Genomic DNA, 20388 nt, shown 5'->3' with positions numbered 1-20388 from the left:
GAGTGGCTTCTGGGCTGAATACTGTTTCATCCAGCCCTTCCTGACAGCGCCTGCTGCCCAGACTGCCTGCAAGTGTAATAGGTACCGCAACGGGAACTTCTCCTTTCCCATGCCTGTTTATTAAGTGACGTCAGTCTTGTTTCTTATATTTATTCAAAGGTATAAATGCTAGCAGAAGTCTGGGTAACAGGTGCTTCCTCTCTCCCGGCAGCCTGACTAATTCCATTCATCTCGTATGTCTCCTGTGTCACCAGAGGTCAGTCTCCTGCTTTTTGTCGTACCCTGTTTCACATGGGAGCTCAGCTCAATTAAATAAAGCCGGTCCAAGGTTGAATAGGGCAATTCCTTGCTAAGAAATAAGGATCTGCCATGTAAGAGACCTTCCTGTGGACTTCAATCCTAGCCACTGCCCTTGCTTTATCTGCCTTGCTCAGATCATTGCTTGCACTTTATACTCATGGCCATGCCAAGATCTAGACAAGACACATCACTCATTTAGTCACGGGTCAAGTGTGTTTTATTGCCATTTGTTCCAAACCAGAACTATGAAATTCTTACTTGAAGCAGCACAACCGATATGTAACATAGTACTCTGTCAGACCCATAATAAACAAGAAAAAAGCTTTATATATGTGTGTGTGTGTGTGTGTGTTTGTGTGAGTGTGTGTATATGTGGGTGTATATGTGTGTGTGTATATATGTGTATATGTGAGTGTGTATATGTGTGTTTTTTGTGTGTATATGTGTATAAGTGTGAGTATGCATGTGTGTGCGTGTGTATATATGTGTGTGTATATGTGAGTGTGTATATGTGTGTGTGTGTGTGTTGTTTGTGTGTATATGTGTATAAGTGTGTGTGTGCATGTGTGTACATGTGTGTGTGTATGTGTGTGTGTGTGTATGTGTGTGTATATGTATGTGTGTGTGTATATGTGTATATGTGTGTGTGTATATGTGAGTGTGTATATGGGTGTGTGTGTATGTATGTGTGTGTGTATATGTGTATAAGTGTGTGTATACATGTGTGTGTGTGTGTGTGTGTGTATATGTGTGTGTGTGCGCGCAAAAACCTGCAAAGTGAACGCTTCTAAAAATTGTTTTCCATTTCAACCATGTCGAGAATAGGAAAGCAAAATGCTTAAAGACTCATGGTGAAAGATGTCCTGTATCTAGGGAGCTAGTAATCTGTTACCCTACAGTCAACAGTTCACTTCTGGTCATAGGGTTACTATCAACATTCATGCCCTTTCTTACCTCAGACCTCATATATAGTTTATAATTATAATTAATTATTCTTGCGTCCTGCTTGTAAAGTGGACAACCTATATATTTTGAGAAAACCCATATTAGTGGGTAAATGCAGAGTTGAATATAGTTTCTTATAGCCGAGAATATAGCCGAGGCAAAATGACGTGGCTGGCGTGCCCAGGTGCTCCCTGTAGAGGTTGGTTGTAGAGGGTTTGTAGCCACGTCAACAACCAGACTCCTGAAGGGAATGGGAGTCCAAGGACAGGCCTTTCGGCAAGCCGTCAGGTTGCTGCCAGAGGCTGCCGAGCGAAGCAGCAACTGGCTGTGGCTGAAGAGGAAAGACTCCAACTGGGCTGCAAAATGACCAGCGACAGGGGTAAAAACGGAGGGGAGCGCACCTGGGATGCCAGGTATCGCTGTTGAGCCCTCTGGAGGTGTCGTGGGCCTATCAACGAAACGCCAAGGAAGGAGGGTGCCCACCTGATGACCCCCAATGAAGTCTTTACCCCGACCCCCACTCAAGAGATTAAGAAGGTGCCGATTACAGTAGGGGTTGTAATACCAAGTCCTATAAGCTCAACTTTCCTTGCTGGTATATCTTTAAGGTGAGATGGAGAAAGATTTAACATGAACCTGAGGGACAACTTTTTCCACATGAGGGTATATGAAACATACTGCCACAAGGAGTAGTTGAGCACTCTAACAGAATTTAAAAGACATTTGGACAGGTGCTGTCATGGTTACTGAAACCTGAGAGTGAATCATACAGTACAAAGTTCAATACAAAAGGGTGGTACGCAAATACTAACTATCTGGTTACTTGCACTTCCATAGTACGCGGATCGGAGTGGTTTGGCTGAATATGGGCCAAACGCTAGCAGGCGGAACTAGCGTAGACGGGCCATCTTGGTCGGCGTGGGCAAATTGGGCCGAAGAGCCTGTTTACCTGCTCTATGACTCAATGAGTCATCCCTGGGATGGCAGGACTTTCATATGAAGAAAGACTGGACAGACTCGGCTTGTACTCGCTGGAATTTAGAAGATTGAGGGGAGATCTTATAGAAACCTACAAAATTCTTAAGGGGTTGGACAGGCTAGATGCAGGAAGATTGTTCCCGATGTTGGGGAAGTCCAGAACCAGGGGTCACAGTTTAAGGATAAGGGGGAAGTCTTTTAGGACCGAGATGAGAAAGTTTTTTTTCACACAGAGTGGGAATCTGTGGAATTCTCTGCCACAGAAGGTAGTTGAGGCCAGTTCATTGGCTATATTTAAGAGGGAGTCAGATGAGGCCCTTGTGGCTAAAGGGATCAGGGGGTATGGAGAGAAGGCAGGTATGGGATACTGTTGGATGATCAGCCATGCGGTGCAGGCTCGAAGGGCCGAATGGCCTACTCCTGCACCTATTTTCTATGTTTCTATGAATCTATCATCTAAGACTGCAATTCTAGTTTACACCGACACAGTGAATGAAACGCCGGGCGGTCTAGAGAATTCCTGGTATTCCCAGTCTGAAGAAGGGTCTCGACCCGAAACGTCACCCATTCCCTCTCTCCTAGATGCTGCCTGACCCGCTGAGTTACTCCAGCATTTTGTGATACCTTCGACCTGTATTCCCCATGTGCTCAATAACTCCACACACAACAGGTCAACCAGTTTGAGTGTGCAGATGGATCCCGAAATGCCACCCATTCCTTCTCTCCAGAGATGCTGCCTGTCCCGCTGAGTTACTCCAGCATTCTGTGTCTATGTTCAATTTAAACCACCACTGTTCCTTCCAACACAGTTTGAGTCTGACTATGGGTCCAGACCCGCAACATAGTCTGCCCATTTCCATCGCAGACGCTGCCTCGCCCATTGAGTTCCTCCAGTACTTTGTACATTGGAACCTGACTGAGTTGTTTCGTCTCTTCAACAATTATAACCGTGATCTTGGCCCGAGATTCCCACCGGTTTACAGAGTCTAATCCCAGGTTTAAGCGCCTTGGATTTGACGCACGCCGGAGAACAGATGGACGAGTTGTGAACAAGAACCGGCGCCTTCCCAACTCAACAGAGCCACAAGCTGAAATGCGTCGGAAAGGACTACAGATGCTGGTTTTAAACCGCAGATAGACACATCAAGGTGCACTCAGACTCCCCGAACAACTGGCCCACGCCGACCAACATGCCTCATCTACACTAGACCCACCTGCCTGCATTTGGTCCATATTTCTCTTAACCCATCCTATTAATGTACCTGTCTAAATGTTTCCAGAACATTGTGATAGTACCTGCCAAAACTACTTCCTCCTGCAGCTCATTCCATATATCGACCACGCATTGTGTGAAAAGGTGCCCTTCATGTTCCTATGATATCTCTCCTCCCAACCCCTAAATGAGCCTAATTCAGTGTCATCTGCAAACTTAGATGAACATAGAAACCTGCAAAGCAGGCTGGATGCAATAAAACCTCATTATAACATAAGGGTGTATCACACCCATTAGTCAGGCAAATGGAAGAATGTTTCTTGATTGATTAAGAGGGGATCGAAAGTTGAAGGTCACCAAAAAAAAATTGATGGTATTTATTTCACAAAATGCTGGAGTAACTCAGCGGGACAGGCAGCATCTCAGGAGAGAAGGAATGGGTGGTGTGATGTCTATGGGTGGTGTGATGTCTCGGGTCGACTGGCTCGGGATTAGGGAGACGAGAGACGGAGACGATGACGTGGGGAGATAACGAATAAGGAATAAAAGATGTGCCAAGAAAAGTAAGGATGATAAAGGAAACTGGCCGTTGTTAACTGTTTGTTGGGTGAAAACGAGAAGCTGGTGCCACTTGGCTGAAACTGTCTCACTGTTTTTGGTTTCTCGCCAGTATCTTTTAGGACCGAGATGAGAAAACATTTCTTCACACAGAGTGGTGAATCTGTGGAATTCTCTGCCACAGAAGGTAGTTGAAGCCAGTTCATTGGTTATATTTAAGAGGGAGTTAGATGTGGCCCTTGTGGCTAAAGGGATCAGGGGGTATGGAGAGAAGGCAGGTACGGGATACTGTTGGATGATCAGCCATGATCATATTGAATGGCGGTGCAGGCTCGAAGGGCCGAATGGCCTACTCCTGCACCTATTTTCTATGTTTCTATGAATCTATCATCTAAGACTGCAATTCTAGTTTACACCGACACAGTGAATGAAACTCCTGCACCTATTTTCTATGTTTCTATGTTTCTATCTCAGCCCAGAATTGCATTTCAGCCATCTCGTTTGTCCTTGTCGGACTCAGGTCATGCCTCCACTACAACACTTGGACAGCTAACAATCGCTACCAAGTGGACCGTGTAGAGTTGTAGTGAGACAAATGAACACAGGCAGGCGGGGGGGTCAAAATGCTTTTATTCGGCGGCGGTGGTTCTCACGGGGAGGGGGGGGTGGTGGAGAGAGGGGGGGTGGAGAGAGGGGAGGGGGGGGAGAGAGGGGAGGGGGGGGAGAGAGGGGAGGGGGGGGAGAGAGGGGAGGGGGGGAGAGAGGGGAGGGGGGGGGTGAGGGGAGGGGGGGGTGAGGGGAGGGGGGGAGAGGAGGGGAGGGGGGGGGGAGGTGAGGGGAGGGGGGGGGGGTGGAGAGAGGGGGGGGTGGAGAGAGGGGAGGGGGGGGGGGGTGGAGAGAGGGGAGGGGGGGGGGTGGAGAGAGGGGAAGGAGAGACGCTATTGATGTTTGAGTCTTAGTTAACATCCACTCACAGCTATTCTGTAAACCCATTTGGAAACGACTTAAGACAGACACAGAATGCTGGAGTAACTCAGCGGGTCAGGCAGCATCTCTGGAGGGAAGGAATGGGCGACGTTTCGGGTCGAGACCCTTCCTCAGACTGAGAGTTGGGGGAGAGGGAGACATAAAGATATGGAAGGGTAAGGTGTGAAAACACAGATCAAAGGGAACGCTGATCAAGGACAATGTAGGGTGGTTCATTGTTAGCTGAGGGGAACAAGGCCATTAAACGATTGAAACTGCTTAATGCGACGACATTGGATTTGGGAACTCGGTGACCCGCGAAGGGGATGACCAATTTGGAATTAGGCCCATTCGGCCCATCCGCCATTCAATCATGGCCGATCTGTCACACCCTCCTTCTCCCCATACACCCGCGCTGATCAATAATCTGTCAATCTGCGCCTGAAAGATACCCAATGATCTGACTTCCACGTTGAGGAGGGGGCGGGCGCTGGTGCAGTTCAGTCCTAGATTAGAGATACAGCGCGGATACAGGCCGTTCGGCCCATTAACACCATCCTACCAACACACACTAGGGTCAATCTACATTCATATCAGCCAATTAACCTACAAACCTGTACGGAGTGTGGGAGGAAATCGCCCTCGGGAAAAAAAACCCACATGATCACGGGGAGAACGTACAAACTCCGTACAGACAGCACCCGTACAGAAACATATAAAATTCTTAACGGGTTGGACAGGCTAGATGCAGGAAGATTGTTCCTGATGTTGGGGAAGTCCAGAACAAGGGGTCACAGCTTAAGGATAAGGGGGAAGTCTTTTAGGACCGAGATGAGAACATTTTTTTTCACACAGAGAGTGGTGAGTCTGTGGAATTCTCTGCCACAGAAGGTAGTTGAGGCCAGTTCATTGGCTATATTTAAGAGGGAGTTCGATGTGGCCCTTGTGGCTAAAGGGATCAGGGGGTATGGAGAGAAGGCAGGTACAGGCTACTGAGCTGGATGATCAGCCATGATCATATTGAATGGCGGTATAAGAAAATAACAGCAGATGCTGGTAGAAATCGATTTATTCACCAAATGCTGGAGTAACTCAGCAGGTCAGGCAGCATCTCGGGAGAGAAGGAATGGGTGACGTTTCGGGTCGAGACCCTTCTTCAGCGGTGCAGGCTCGAAGGGCCGAATGGCCTACTCCTGCACCTATTTTCTATGTTTCTATGTTTCACCCGTAGTCGGGATGGAACCCGGGTCTCCGGCGCTGTAAGGCAGCAACTCTACCGCTGCGCCCTTGGGTTCAGGTGACCTTCAGGAGACGGTGGGGAGGATTAGCCGCTCAAGTAAATTCCAGGACATAACACGCTAGCAACGGGAGCTGAGTATTCACCCTACAGCCAACAATAAACAGATGGTCACCCAGGAGAAACCAGCTCAGTAACGATCCTGCCCTCCGCCGCTTCCACGGGCTCCAGCGGTGACATTGGCTTCTTCTTACCTGGCGGGGTAGAGTTTCCTCTGCTCGTTCCCTGCCCTCACGCAGTCCCTGGCCAACAGGTAACCGGCCGCCAGAGACCCGGCTCCCACCAGGGTCAGGATCCCGCCCGCCTTCCTGTTGCTCAGGATTCGTGAGAAAGTGCTGGCCATGTTGACAGCGAGCCCCAGGAACCTGTGGGCAGAAGGGCGGTGAGAGGATGAGAGCGGCGGCGGTGTGGAGCGGTGGGAGGGGAGGGGAAGGAGGGGAGGGGAGGGGAGGGATGGAAAGGGGAGGGAAGGGAAGGGGAGGGATGGAAGGGAGGGGAGGGAGGGGAGGCGTGATGCGAATGCAATGCGAGAGGCCGGCGTAAACCCGATCTGTGCGCAGAAATACCGCAGTGAAACTCGCGGCAATCGGTAGCCGGCAACTGTGAGGGAAAGACTGAGGAACTAGAAGCGCTCCCCTCCCCACCTCCCCTACCCTCCCTTCCCCTCCCCACCTCCTGACTCTCCCCTCCCCTCCCCACCTCCTGACTCTCCCCTCCCCTACCCTCCTCTCCCCACCTCCTGACTCTCCCCCTCCCCATCTCCCCACCCCCCCCCAACCCTTGCCCTCCCCTACCTCACCGCCCCACCTCACCTACCCTCCCCTACCTCCCCTCCCCACCTCCCCTACCCTCCCTTCCCTTCCCCCCTCCCCTTCCCTCCCCACCTCATCCCCTCCACATTTGCAATTAATTCAATCAATCCATCACGTACATAGCTTTGCATATATCTGCATTTGCCTGCACATATTGTGTGTGTGTGTGTGTGTGTGTGTGTGTGGGTGGGTATGTGTGTCTCTCTCTTTGTGTGTGTGTGTGTGTGGGAGGGTGTGAGTGTGTGTGTCTCTCTCTTTGTGTGTGTGTGTCTCTCTTTGTGTGCGTGTGTGTGCGTGTGTGGGTGTGGGGTGTGTGGGAGGGTGTGTGTGTGTGTGTGTGCGTGTGTGGGTGTGTGTGGGTGCGGTGTGTGGGAGGGTGTGTGTGTGTGCGTGTGTGTGGGTGTGTGTGGGTGTGGGGTGTGTGGGAGGGTGTGTGTGTGTGTGTGTGTGTGTGTGTGCGTGTGTGTGGGTGGGTGGCATGCATAACCCGAATTCTAGGCAAGAGGGAGTGTATGTAATAACTCGGGGGTCTCTTTCTTCATCGCGGGCGTTGGTCGGTACCGCATTTCCCAGCTGCTTGGCCAGGTTGGGAGGGAAGTAACCAGCGAGGGTCTGAAGAAGGGTCTCGACCCGAAACGTCACCCATTCCTTCTCTCCCGAGATGCTGCCTGACCCGCTGAGTTACTCCAGCATTTTGTGAATAAAAGCCAGCGAGGGAGGCGGTTTCAGCACCGCGCCAGGTGGACAGTGCCACGTCGCCCCAGCGCTCGCTGCCCAGGGAATGTCGAGAAGGGGAGCAATCGCAAGGAACTAATAACTAATTGCTGTCTCACCCGCTGAGTTGCTCCAGCACTCTATGTCTAAAACCAAAGATAGACACAAAAAGCTGGAGCAATTCAGTGGGGCGGGCAGTATCCACCGCTCCAGCATTTTCTGTGTCTGTCTTTGGGGGAGAGGGGGGGTCTATGTTTGAGAGGGAGGGGTCTATGTTTGAGAGGGGGGTCTATGTTTGAGGGGGGGGGGGGTCTATGTTTGAGGGGGGGTCTGTTTGAGGGGGGGTCTATGTTTGAGACGGGGTCTATGTTTGAGAGGGGGGGTCTATGTTTGAGAGGGGGGTGGGTCTATATTTGAGAGGGGGGTCCATGTTTGAGAGGGGGGTGCGTCTATGTTTGAGAGAGGGGGTCTATGTTTGAGAGAGGGGGTCTATCTTTGAGAGAGTGGGGTGTCTATGTTTGAGAGGGGGGTCTATATTTGAGAGGGGGTGGGTCTATGTTTGAGAGGGGGGTCTATGTTTGAGAGGGGGGTCTATGTTTGAGAGGAGGGGGGGTCTATGTTTGAGGGGGGTCTATATTTGAGAGGGGGTGGGTCTATGTTTGAGAGAGGGGGGCGTATATGTTTGAGAGGGGATCTATATTTGAGAGGGGGTGGGTCTATGTTTGAGAGGAGGGGTGGGGGTCTATGTTTGAGAGGGGGGGTCTATGTTTGAGAGGGGGTGGTGTCTATGTTTGAGAGGGGGGGGTCTATGTTTGAGAGGGTGGGGGGTCTATGTTTGAGAGAGGGGGGTCTATATTTGAGGGGGGTGGGTCTATGTGTGAGAGAGGGGGAGTCTATGTTTGAGAGGGGGTCTATATTTGAGAGGGGGGTCTATGTTTGAGAGGAGGGGGGGGGGTCTATGTTTGAGGGGGGGGGTCTATGTTTGGGATTGGAGGGGGGACAGACGGATGGATCCAGGGATGAAGGCGTCGCCAGGTCTGATTAGGTCGGCCCTCCCTCAATGTCAATGCCCAAAGTCCGCAGAGATATTTCAAAGCACTTTTATTAGTTTTTCCTCCCCGTAAACAAACAGTAACACGCCTCCGACCCTGGCAACCAATGCAAACTTACGCAGTGTCGAGGGGCAACGACCACCGGATAAATTCCACTTCAACCCGCTGCAGCACTGGCAGAAAGAATAAACGTGCAGGCTGACCTAATGCGGGTAAATGCGATTAGCGCCGAAGGGTGTAGAGGGGGTAGCATGGACAACGCGGGCCGAAGGGCCTCCTTCTGTGCTGCACCGCTCTAAGCTGCAATCACCTGCCCACTACCCCGCTCTCCCCCCTCTGTCCCCACAGCCCCTCTCCCAACATTACGTGGTGTAGAGGGGTAGCATGGACAACGCGGGCCGAAGGGCCTCCTTCTGTGCTGCACCGCTCTAAGCTGCAATCACCTGCCCACTACCCCGCTCTCCCCCCTCTGTCCCCACAGCCCCTCTCCCAACATTACGTGGTGTAGAGGGGTAGCATGGACAACGCGGGCCGAAGGGCCTCTCTATGCTGCACCGCTCTAAGCTGAAATCACCTGCCCACTACCCCGCTCGCCCCCTCTGCCCCTCTCCCAACATTACAAGGTGTGGATGTATTCTGAACACAATGCTCTCTCCCAGCCTTGCTGCATCTAATTCATGCTGCATCTAATTCATGCTGCATCGTCCGCCTTCGTCCCAACGCCCTTCACTAAATATCCATCTCCCCCCCCCCCAATCAGGTTGAATAATACATTTATAAACCTTTTACCAGCGCCCCCTCATCTCCCGAAGCGGCCACCACACACTGGTCGGAATCTGGTCGGTTCCCCTGAATCAGGAGAATGGTTTCACCGCGTTGGTGATGACAAGGCAAGAAGGCACTCGCTCCCACCGGGAGAGGTCGAGCTGAGTAGCCCAGTGTAGTCATCAACCAACTCCACCCAACCAACGGGCAAAGGATACGTTTCAGGACACACTCGAAGCAATGTGTGTGTGTGTGTGTGTGAGAGACAGAGAGGGGAGGGAGAGGGAGAGGGAGAGGGAGAGGTGGAGGGGGAGAGAGACAGAGGGAAGAGAAAAAGAGGGAGAGAGAGGGGAGAGAGAGAGGGGAGAGGGGGAGAGGGAGAGAGGGAGAGGAGAGAGGGAGAGGGAGAGGGAGAGAGGGAGAGGGAGAGGGAGAGGAGGGAGAGAGAGGGAGAGGGAGAGGGAGAGGGAGAGGGAGAGGGGCGGGAGAGGGAGAGGGAGAGGAGAGGGAGAGGGAGAGGGAGGGAGGGGAGGGAGGGAGAGGGAGAGGGAGAGGGAGAGGGGAGAGGAGGAGAGGGAGAGGGAGAGGAGGGGGAGAGGAGGGAGAGAGGAGAGGGAGAGGGAGAGAGAGGAGAGGAGAGAGGAGAGGGAGTGGAGGGAGGGAGGAGAGAGAGAGAGAGAGAGAGGGGAGAGGAGAGGGAGGGAGGGAGGGAGGGAGGGAGGGAGAGAGAGAGGGGAGAGAGGAGAGGGAGAGAGAGGGGGAGGAAGGGAGAGAGAGACAGAGGGGAGAGAGAAAGGGGGAGAAAGAGAGAGAGAGAGAGAGGGGGAGAGAGAAAAGGGGGAGAGAGAGGAGGGAGAGGGAGAGGGAGAGAGACAGAGGGGAGAGAGAAAGGGGGAAGAGAGAGAGGGGGAGAGAGGGGGAGAGAGGGGGAGAAAGGAAGAGAAGGAGACATTGGGTTATATAGAGTCATAGTCATAGAGTGATACAGGGTGGAAATAAGCCCTTCGGCCCAACTTGCCCATGCCCCATCTACACTAGTCCCATCTGCCTGCTTTTGGCCCATATTCCTCTAAACTTGTCCTGTCCATGTACCTGTCTAATGTTCCTTAAACATTGTGATAGTCCCAGCCTCACCTACTTCTTCCGGCAGCTTGTTCTATACACCCACCACCCTTTGTGTGAAAAATTTGCCCCTCAGGTTCCTATTCAACCTTAAACCTTCACCTTAAACCTATGTCCTCTGGTTCTTGATTCCCTTACTTTGGGCAAGAGACTCATAAGGTCATAGGTGATAGGAGCAGAATTAGGCCATTCGGCCCATCAAGTCTACTCCGCCATTTAATCATGGGTGATCCATCTCTCCCTCCAAACCCCATTCTGTCTTCTCCCCATAACCCCTGACACCCGAACTAATCAAGAATCTATCTATCTCTGCCTTAAAAATATCCACTGACTTGGCCTCCACAGCCTTCTGTGACAATGAATTCCACAGATTCAGCACCCTCTGACTAAAGAAATTTCTCCTCATCTCCTTCCTAAAAGAACGTCCTTTGATTCTGAGGCTGTGACCTCTGGTCCTAGACTCTCCCACTAGTGGAAACACCCTCTCCAAATCCACTCTATCCAAACGTCTATCCAACATACACTATTCTGTACGTTTCAATGAGGTCCCCCCTCATTCTTCTAAACTCCAGCGAGTACAGGCCCAGTGCCGACAAACGCTCATTCCTGGGGTCATTCTTGCAAACCTCTGTGCGTCTAACCGATCTAATCCTTTAATGACTTTGTACACTTCTATAAGATCGCCCCTTATCCTCCTGCGCTCTGAGTCTTGCTCAACCTCTCCATACATCTCAGGCCCTTGGTATAGACAGGAAGGAGCTGTTGTCGAGCATTAAGATGACTAGCACTGTTGGGCCAAATGGCCTCCCCCCCCCCACATTGTAAAGTTTACAGTGCTGGTTTTACAATGTTATCTCCACACCAATCCATAATGAGTGTAACTAAGGCGTCCACAATGCTTGTATGTGGCAATATGTTTGCTGAAAATGTTCCTTTCAATTATCAGTAACATTATTTATAACGTAAAGGACTGTCAAAGTTGACGAGATTTATTTACCTATATTTGTTTACCTATTATTAAGGTGTTGGACACGTTAGAGGCAGGAAACATGTTCCCAATGTTGGGGGAGTCCAGAACCAGGGGCCACAGTTTGAGAATAAGGGGTGGGCCATTTAGAACGGAGATGAGGAAAAACCTTTTCAGTCAGAGAGTTGTGAGTGTGTGGAATTCTCTGCCTCAGAAGGCAGTGGAGGCCAGTTCTCTGAATGCATTCAAGAGAGAGCTAGATAGAGCTCTTACGGGTAGCAGAGTCAGGGGGTATGGGGAGAAGGCAGGAACGGGGTACTGATTGAGAATGATCAGCCTTGATCACATTGAATGGCGGTGCTGGCTCGAAGGGCCGAATGGCCTACTCCTGCACCTATTGTCTATATGTATAATTGCTAATGCAGTGTTTGTTTCTATTGAATTCTCCTGCTTCTTTTGACTCTGTTTTAAGCTGGACACAATGCGAATTGCCAAACAAGTATTACACATCATGGAAGATTTCCAAACTAGTTTCCGTGACTAGTATTAATAAATAGTTAAGACACAAAGAACTGCAGATGTTGGAATCCGGAGAAAAACACAAAGTACTGGAGTACTGTGGCAGGCAGCGTCTGTGGGGGAAACGTATGGGGGTGGGGCCTTTCTTATGATTGATGGAATAGGGGGGAGAAAGTTGGAAGGGTAGTTCAAAGCAAAGATACTAGAGGAGCAAGATAGACCACTCGACCCTAAAAACCGTAGTACGTCACGGCAGCCATTTTAGTAAGCAGAAACTTGCAGAAACATTTAAAAAGAAAAATAACAACAATCTGTGAATTGTTAGATGAGATATATTCTGCATTTTAATGGTATCATCACACATACTGTTCCCCCAAAACACTGATTACACTGTGAGAGGCGGGTTTTGCTTACTAAAATGGCGGACGTTACGCTCCTTTGCGTACTACACTTCAGTATAGGCGATTTCAACGGAGTGGTTCATCTTGCTCCTCTAGTATCTTTGGTTCAAAGCCTGGCAAGTGATAGGTGGATACAGGTGAAGGGGATGATTGGGAGATGGGTGGAGCAAGTGACAAAGGCTCAATAGGAGGCAAAAGGTAGTCGAATAAGGAGTGAAATGCAAAGCCGGAGGGAGGGATGTAGGTGGAAGGGATGGGTGAGATGTCAATAGAATGCAGGTACTATGACAATATTTAAAATCCATTTGGACAGGTACCAGAACCCTTTTGGTTTAGACATCCTCACCATGGGGAAAAAAGATTTTTTACCCTCTACCCTCTACCCTCTAAATTTTGTTTAGAGATATAGTATAGAAACAGGCCCTTCAGTCCACCGTGACAATGTCGACCAGCGATCACCCATACACTAGTTCTATCCTACACACCAGGGACAATTTGCAGAAGCTACAGACCTGTACGTCTTTGGGATGTGGGAGGAAACCGGAGCACCCGGAGAAAACTCACGCAGTTACAGGGAGAGTCAGGATCGAACCCGGGTCTCTGGTGATGTGAGGTGCCAACTCTACCGCTGTACCATTGTGCCACCCGTCATCTCCCTGACAGTTTTGTGCACTTCCATCAGATACCTCCTCAGCCTTTCAGCTTTCTCCACTCCAGTGGAAAGCAAACCCAGCCCTTTCCAATCTCTCCTCGTGGCCTGCTGTGCTCCAAAACTGAAACTCCTCTGTGCTCTCTCCTCTGCAAGGGGAGAGCATTTATCAATGTGTCAGCAGTGCGATTCACGGTGGCGCAGCGGTAGAGTTGCTGCCTTACAGCGAATGCAGCGCCGGAGACTCAGGTTCGATCCTGACTACGGGCGCCGTCTGTACGGAGTTTGTACGTTCTCCCCGAGACCTGCGTGGGTTTTTTTCCGGTTTCCTCCCACACTCCAAAGACGTACTGGGTTGTATGTTAATTGACTGGGTGAATTTAAAAAAATTGTCCCTAGTGTGTGTAGGATCGTGTTAATGTGCGGGGATCGCTGGGCGGCGCGGACTCGGTGGGCCGAAGGGCCTGTTTCCACGCTGTATCTCTAAATCTAAAAAAAAAAGCAACTTAGCTGAAGAGACCTAAAGGGTTTCGTTTCGAGTGGGGGCGGATAGCTAACTCTGATCGGGAACAAATGAACATTCTGTGGCAGAAACTGACTAAGCCCTCCAGGAAACAACACAATTTGATCAGTGTAAACTCAGGGTGCGGCAATGTGACAAAGTCCACCTGGATACTGGCCAGTTGCAATCACCCCAAAGGGTGGAGGGTTTATGGAACGAGCTGCCACAGGAGGAAGTGGCGGCTGGGACTATCCCAACGTTTAAGAAACAGACGGTTACATGGATAGGACAGGTTTAGAGGTTTATGGGCCAAATGCAGGCAGGTGGGACTAGTGTAGCTGGGACATGTTGGCAAGACTTTTTTTTTTTTTTAGATTTAGAGATACAGCGCGGAAACAGGCCCTTCGGCCCACCGAGTCCGCGCCGCCCAGCGATCCCCGCACATTAACACCATCCTACACCCACTAGGGACGATTTTTACATCTGCCCAGTCAATTAACCTACATACCTGTACGTCTTCGGAGTGTGCGAGGAAACCGAAGATCTCGGAGAAATCCCACGCAGGTCACGGGGAGAGCGTACAAACTCAGTACAGACGGTGCCCGTAGTCAGGATCGAACCTGAGTCTCCGGCGCTGCATTCGCTGTAAGGCAGCAACTCTACCGCTGCGCCACCGTGCGGCCCCAGTTGGACCAAAGGGCCTGTTTGTTTCAACGCTGTATCACTCTAAGACTCCGGAAAGGACAGCAAGCTTTTAGATACGATAAACTATGGAGAAAGTGGATTAAAATTCCATTAAAGTATATATCTCTTCAGCAAATGGCAGACATTCTGCATCGTCCAATCTGAAAGTAAGCCAAAATCAATAACTCCTTTGATGCTTTTCCTGTGCAGTTTATACTACAATGAAACAGATTCAAAATGTTTATAACATCTAAATCTACTTAAAATAATAATTGTGGGATTTTAAAGTCAGGTAACATTGAACTGAGGTTTCAATGTTATGTCATAGAGTCACAGAGTCCTACAGCACAGAAAGAGGCCCTTCGGCCCATCGTGTCCGTGCCGCCCGTTACCAAACACAGTCTAATATTAATCCCATTTTCCCGCATTTGGACCGTAGCCCTGAATGTTGTAGCATTTCAAGTGCCCATCCAAATGCCTCTTAAACGTTGTGAGTGTTCCCGCCTCCACCACCACCCCAGGCAGTGAGTTTCAGACTCCAACCACCCTCTGGGTGAAAACGTTCTTTCTCACATCCCCCCGAAACCTCCCCCCCCTTACCCTGTATCTATGTCCCCTCGTTGTTGAACCTTCCACCAGTGGAAGAAGTTCCCCGCCATCTACCTTATCTATGCCCCTCATGATCTTGTACACCTCGATCATGTCCCCTCTCAGCCTTCTCTGCTCCAGGGAAAACAACCCCAGTCTGCTCAGTCTCTCCTCATAGCCGAGGCCCTTCATGTCTTTGCACTAAATGTTGTAACCCTTATCCAGCAACGTTGTGCTGTGTGTGTGACTTGATTGTAACCATGTAGTCTTTATTTTTACTGGATAGCACACAAATAAAATCCTTTCACTGTCTCTCGGTACTCATGACAATAATAAACTGAACTAAACTAATGCGAACAGGTGGTCGGAATGGTCTCGGTGGGACAATGCTGCATCTTTAAAATACAGTGTGCCAGTGAAATTATAGACAATAGACAATAGATGCAGAAGGAGGCCACTCGGCCCTTCGAGCCAGCACCGCCATTCAATGTGATCATGGCTGATCATTCTCAATCAGTACCCCTTTCCTGCCTTCTCCCCATACCCCCTGACTCCGCTATCCTTAAGAGCTCTCTCTATCTCTCTCTTGAATGCATTCAGAGAATTGGCCTCCACTGCCTTCTGAGGCAGAGAATTCCACAGATTCACAACTCTCTGACTGAAAACGTTTTTTCCTCATCTCCGTTCTAAATGGCCTACCCCTTATTCTTAAACTGTGGCCCCTGGTTCTGGACTCCCCCAACATTGAGAACATGTTTCCTGCCTCTAACGTGTCCAACCCCGTAATAATCTTATACATTTCGATAAGATCTCCTCTCATCCTTCGTATACAAGCCTAATTGCTCCAGCCTTTCAACATACGACAGTCCCGCCATTCCGGGAATTAACCTAGTGAACCTACGCTGCACGCCCTTAATAATCTTATAGTAAAATAATTAATAATTAGTTGGAGAAGCCTCACTAAGAAATGACACCGGGTGACATGCCAAATAATTTCCTTGATCTCCATTCCCTTTGTCCTATTTTCACACCTTGCTCTTCATTTATTGATTTATTCGTGTCATCACACAGTTGTTTGCCAATAGCGAGTGAATTCCAGTGCCACGTCGTTGGCCTCTGCAAGATCCTTTACAGTGCATGTGTCATGCAGCATGTCACAGCTCAGGACATGTTCCACTTCATTTTCTATGTATCTTCAATCTCTCCCCCGACATCAGTCTGAAGAAAAGTCTTGACCCGAAACGTCACCTGGAGATTCCTTCTCTCCAGAGATGCTGCCTGCCCCGCTGAGTTACTCCAACATTTTGTGCCCATCGATAGTTTATTTCTGCTCTGTACATTTTCATACGTGCACATTGCTACCCGACGCTGCCACAGTCCCAAGCCGCAGGAGATCGCCTTCGAAGTGAATCAGGAAATAAAGAACAAGAATTCATTTGAACAGCATTGAAAAGATAGCGAAGTCAACGGGTTCATCGTACACAGTAAACCGAATATTCACACCGAGGAATGACTGATCGAATAAAGATAATTTCACACCTTAAGAAAGAGTCCAAAGTTTGCTACTGAGCTTGAGTCGAAAAATCAGTGAGGATGGGAAACAATGAGGTGTTTGTGTGCCCTTCGTTCCAGTCAGAATGACGATGGTATCACCTATGGAGCCATGCTTGAGTTGGTAATCAGATCTGTTTTTTTTAACAATGGATTATTCTTTCCATGATTGATATTCCTGCCTTTCATTTATGTCTCCTGGTGGTTGAAGCAATTAATTGCTTCCACAGGATTTTGAAGAAGTAGGACAATAGACAATAGACAATAGGTGAGGGGTGTAGGCCATTCAGCCCTTCGAGCCAGCACCGCCATTCAATGCGATCATGGCTGATCACTCTCAATCAGTACCCCGTTCCTGCCTTCTCCCTATACCCCCTCACTCCGCTATCCTTAAGAGCTCTATCCAGCTCTCTCTTGAAAGCATCCAACGAACTGGCCTCCACTGCCTTCTGAGGCAGAGAATTCCACACCTTCACCACTCTCTGACTGAAAAAGTTCTTCCTCATCTCCGTTCTAAATGGCCTACCCCTTATTCTTAAACTGTGGCCCCTTGTTCTGGACTCCCCCAACATTGGGAACATGTTTCCTGCCTCTAATGTGTCCAATCCCCTAATTATCTTATATGTTTCAATAAGATCCCCCCTCATCCTTCTAAATTCCAGTGTATACAAGCCTAATTGCTCCAGCCTTTCAACATACGACAGTCCCGCCATTCCGGGAATCAACCTAGTGAACCTACGCTGCACGCCCTCAATAGCAAGAATATCCTTCCTCAAATTTGGAGACCAAAACTGCACACAGTACTCCAGGTGTGGTCTCACCAGGGCCCGGTACAAATGTAGAAGGACCTCTTTGCTCCTAGGAAAGGATATTGGACATCTTACCATAGTGACATAATTGCTCCAGGCATAATTCCACCACCCCCCATGCCTAACCTCCCCAACAGCCGTAAAACTGATAACCTGCTGGGGAGATGGAATAGGTGACGTTTCGGGGTCGAGATCCTTCTTCAAACCTGAAGCAGTTGTGCCCATTTTTTATATTTAAAATTAAAACAAATCATTTATATGCAGTTTATATACACGGCACCCAAAAGGACCATTCGCTGTTTTAAGGTTAACATTTGTTGTAATTTCATCAATGTATTCACTTCAGTTTTCATTTGATGACAAAGCAGCACATAACAGCAAAAATGTTCAATTAATGAGACATGATTGAGTAATCCTTTTTAGAATGTCATTTTAGATTTTTAAAATATTGGGTGTGCATAAATATACTACAGTTTAAAAAAAAAAGTATATGTAGACACCATTATGGTGTAGCCTTTATTTTAGAGTTAGATTTAGATTTAGCGATACAGCGCGGAAACAGGCCCTTCGGCCCACCGGGTCCGTGCCGCCCAGCGATCCCCGCACATTAACACTATCCTACACCCACTAGGGACAGTTTTTTTTAACATATTACCCAGTCAATTAACCTACAAACCTGTACGTCTTTGGAGTGTGGGAGGAAACCGAAGATCTCGGAGAAAACCCACGCAGGTCACGGGGAGAACGTACAAACTCCGTACAGACGGCGCCCGTAGTCAGGATTGAACCTGAGTCTCCGGCGCTGCATTCGCTGTAAGGCAGCAACTCTACCGCCGCGCCACCGTGACCGCCCCACTTCACCAGAACATTAACCCTTTGTTTTTAAAGAAAACAATTCATTGACATTCTCTGATGTCATTTTACTATAATGAGCTCCTTAAAAAAAAACTGGGAGTAGATTATTAACATTAAAGGAAAATAGGCAAACTGTTGCAGAAATTCTTAAAATTGTGTCCATCTTCGGTGTAAACCAGCATCTGTAGTTCCCTCCTACACATTTCGTCTGATAACCTGCTATCCGATGATCCAGAAATCCTGCTGGAAAGAACTTCAGGTGCTGGTTTAAACCGAAGATAGACACAAAAAGCTGGAGTAACTCAGCGGGACAGGCAGCATCTCTGGAGAGAAGGAATGGGTGAGTTTCGGTGTCAAGACCCTTCTTCAAAAATCCTGATGGCTCGGTGGTCAGTTCACCTGTGTTATCCACCTTCCCCTGAAACGTAGCTGGACCTTAGTGGTGCTGGCTCGAAGGGCCGAATGGCCTACTCCTGCACCTATTGTCTATTGTCTATTGACCCTGGTTGCTGCACTGTCCTCACACTACCTGGGGTTGACACAGAATGCTGGAGTAACTCAGCGGGTCAGGCAGCATCTTGGGAGAGAAGGAATGGGTGACGTTTCGGGTCGAGACCCTTCTTCCGACTGATGTCAAGGGAGGTGGTGGGACAAAGATAGAATGTAGTCGGAGACAGGAAGACAAGTGGGAGAACTGGGAATGGGAGGGGATGGAGAGGGAAAGCAAGGGCTATCTGAAGTTAGAGAAGTCAATGTTCATACCGCTGGGGTGTAAACTACCCAAGTGAAATATGAGGTGCTGTTCCTCCAATTTGTGCTGGGCCTCACTCTGACAATGGAGGAGGCCCAGGACAGAAAGGTCAGTGCGGGAGTGGGAGTGGGAGTGGGAGTGGGAGGGGGAAGTGCTGAGCCACCGGGAGATCAAGTAGGTTAAGATAGACTGAGCGGAGGTGTTGGACTAACTGGGCCTTGGTTTCCACACAAACCTTAACACCATAAGATATAGGAGCAGTATTAGGCCATTCAGCCCATCGAGTCTACTCCGACATTCAATCATGGAGTGCAGGAGAACCTGGTGGCTGTACCTAATGAAGACAGGTGCACCCTCTTGGGAGCTGTCGGGGCAGGTGACACGTCAAGTTTGAGTGGCAGCCAGGGCTGTGACTCCAACCCTGGCGCCGAGACTCAAAAGGGAAGAGTGACATCAAGCAGAGCCATGGTGGTGGGCGACTCGATAGTCAGAGGGGCGGACAGGAGATTCTGCGGCAACAGGCGAGACCCCAGGATGGTGTGTGGCTGCACGGCATCCTCGAGAGGGAAGGAGAGCTGCACTGTAAGGAGTTTGTACGTTCTCCCCGTGACCTGCGTGGGTTTTCTCCGAGATCTTCGGTTTCCTCCCACACTCCAAAGACGTACAGGTATGTAGGTTAATTGGCTGGGTAAATGTAAAAATTGTCCCTAGTGGGTGTAGGATAGTGTTAATGTATGGGGATCACTGGGCGGCACGGACTTGGAGGGCCGAAAAGGCCTGTTTCCGGCTGTAGATATATGATGATATGATATGATGAGAGCAGCTGAAGGTTGTTGTGCATGTTGGCACGAACGATGGAGGCGTAGGCCATTCGGCCAGCACCATCATTCAATGTAATCATGGCTGATCATCCACAATAACGGTGCATTTGAATAGCGGTCAAAGGATAAGTCCAAGTCAGCATGGATTTATGAAAGGGAAATCATGCTTGATTAATCTTCTGGAATTTTTTGAGGACGTGACAAGTAAAATGGATGACGGGGAGCCAGTGGATGTAGTGTATCTAGACTTTCAGAAAGCCTTTGATAAGGTCCCACACGGGAGATTGGTGAGCAAAATGAGAGCACATGGTATTGTGGGGAAGAGTGTTGACATGGATAGAGAATTGGTTGGCAGACAGGGAGCAAAGAGTAGGAGTAAATGGGTCCTTTTCAGAATGGCAGGCAATGGCGAGTGGAGTGCTGCAAGGCTCGGTGTTGGGGGCGCAAATATTTACCATATATATTTATGATTTGGATGAAGGAATTAGAAATAACGCTAGTAAGTTTGCAGACGACACAAAGCTGGGTGGCAGTGTGAACTGCGAAGAGGATGTTAAGAGGTTGCAGGG

At 49.4% G+C, this 20388-nt stretch overlaps 1 protein-coding gene across 2 annotated transcripts in view; it reads right to left on the bottom strand.

Annotated features, from left to right (window-relative positions):
- LOC144610993 (creatine kinase U-type, mitochondrial-like) overlaps positions 1-9748 on the bottom strand; it is a 40539-nt gene extending 30791 nt beyond the window's left edge. Inside the window, exons 1-2 of one of the 2 annotated variants that reach the window (XM_078430076.1) lie at positions 9625-9748; positions 6452-6622 (exon numbers count right to left, since the gene is read on the bottom strand). In XM_078430076.1, coding sequence (XP_078286202.1) covers positions 6452-6622; positions 9625-9638 — 185 coding nt within the window. In that variant the 5' untranslated portion in view covers positions 9639-9748. Of the gene's footprint in view, positions 1-6451; positions 6623-9617 lie in introns of both variants that reach the window. The other variant, XM_078430077.1, reaches the window with a different exon arrangement.
- Positions 9749-20388: the final 10640 nt, after the last annotated feature.

Source organism: Rhinoraja longicauda, chromosome 38, assembly GCF_053455715.1.
Source record: "Rhinoraja longicauda isolate Sanriku21f chromosome 38, sRhiLon1.1, whole genome shotgun sequence".
NCBI lineage: Eukaryota > Metazoa > Chordata > Chondrichthyes > Rajiformes > Arhynchobatidae > Rhinoraja > Rhinoraja longicauda.
This window is presented reverse-complemented; position numbering and strand designations above follow the sequence as displayed.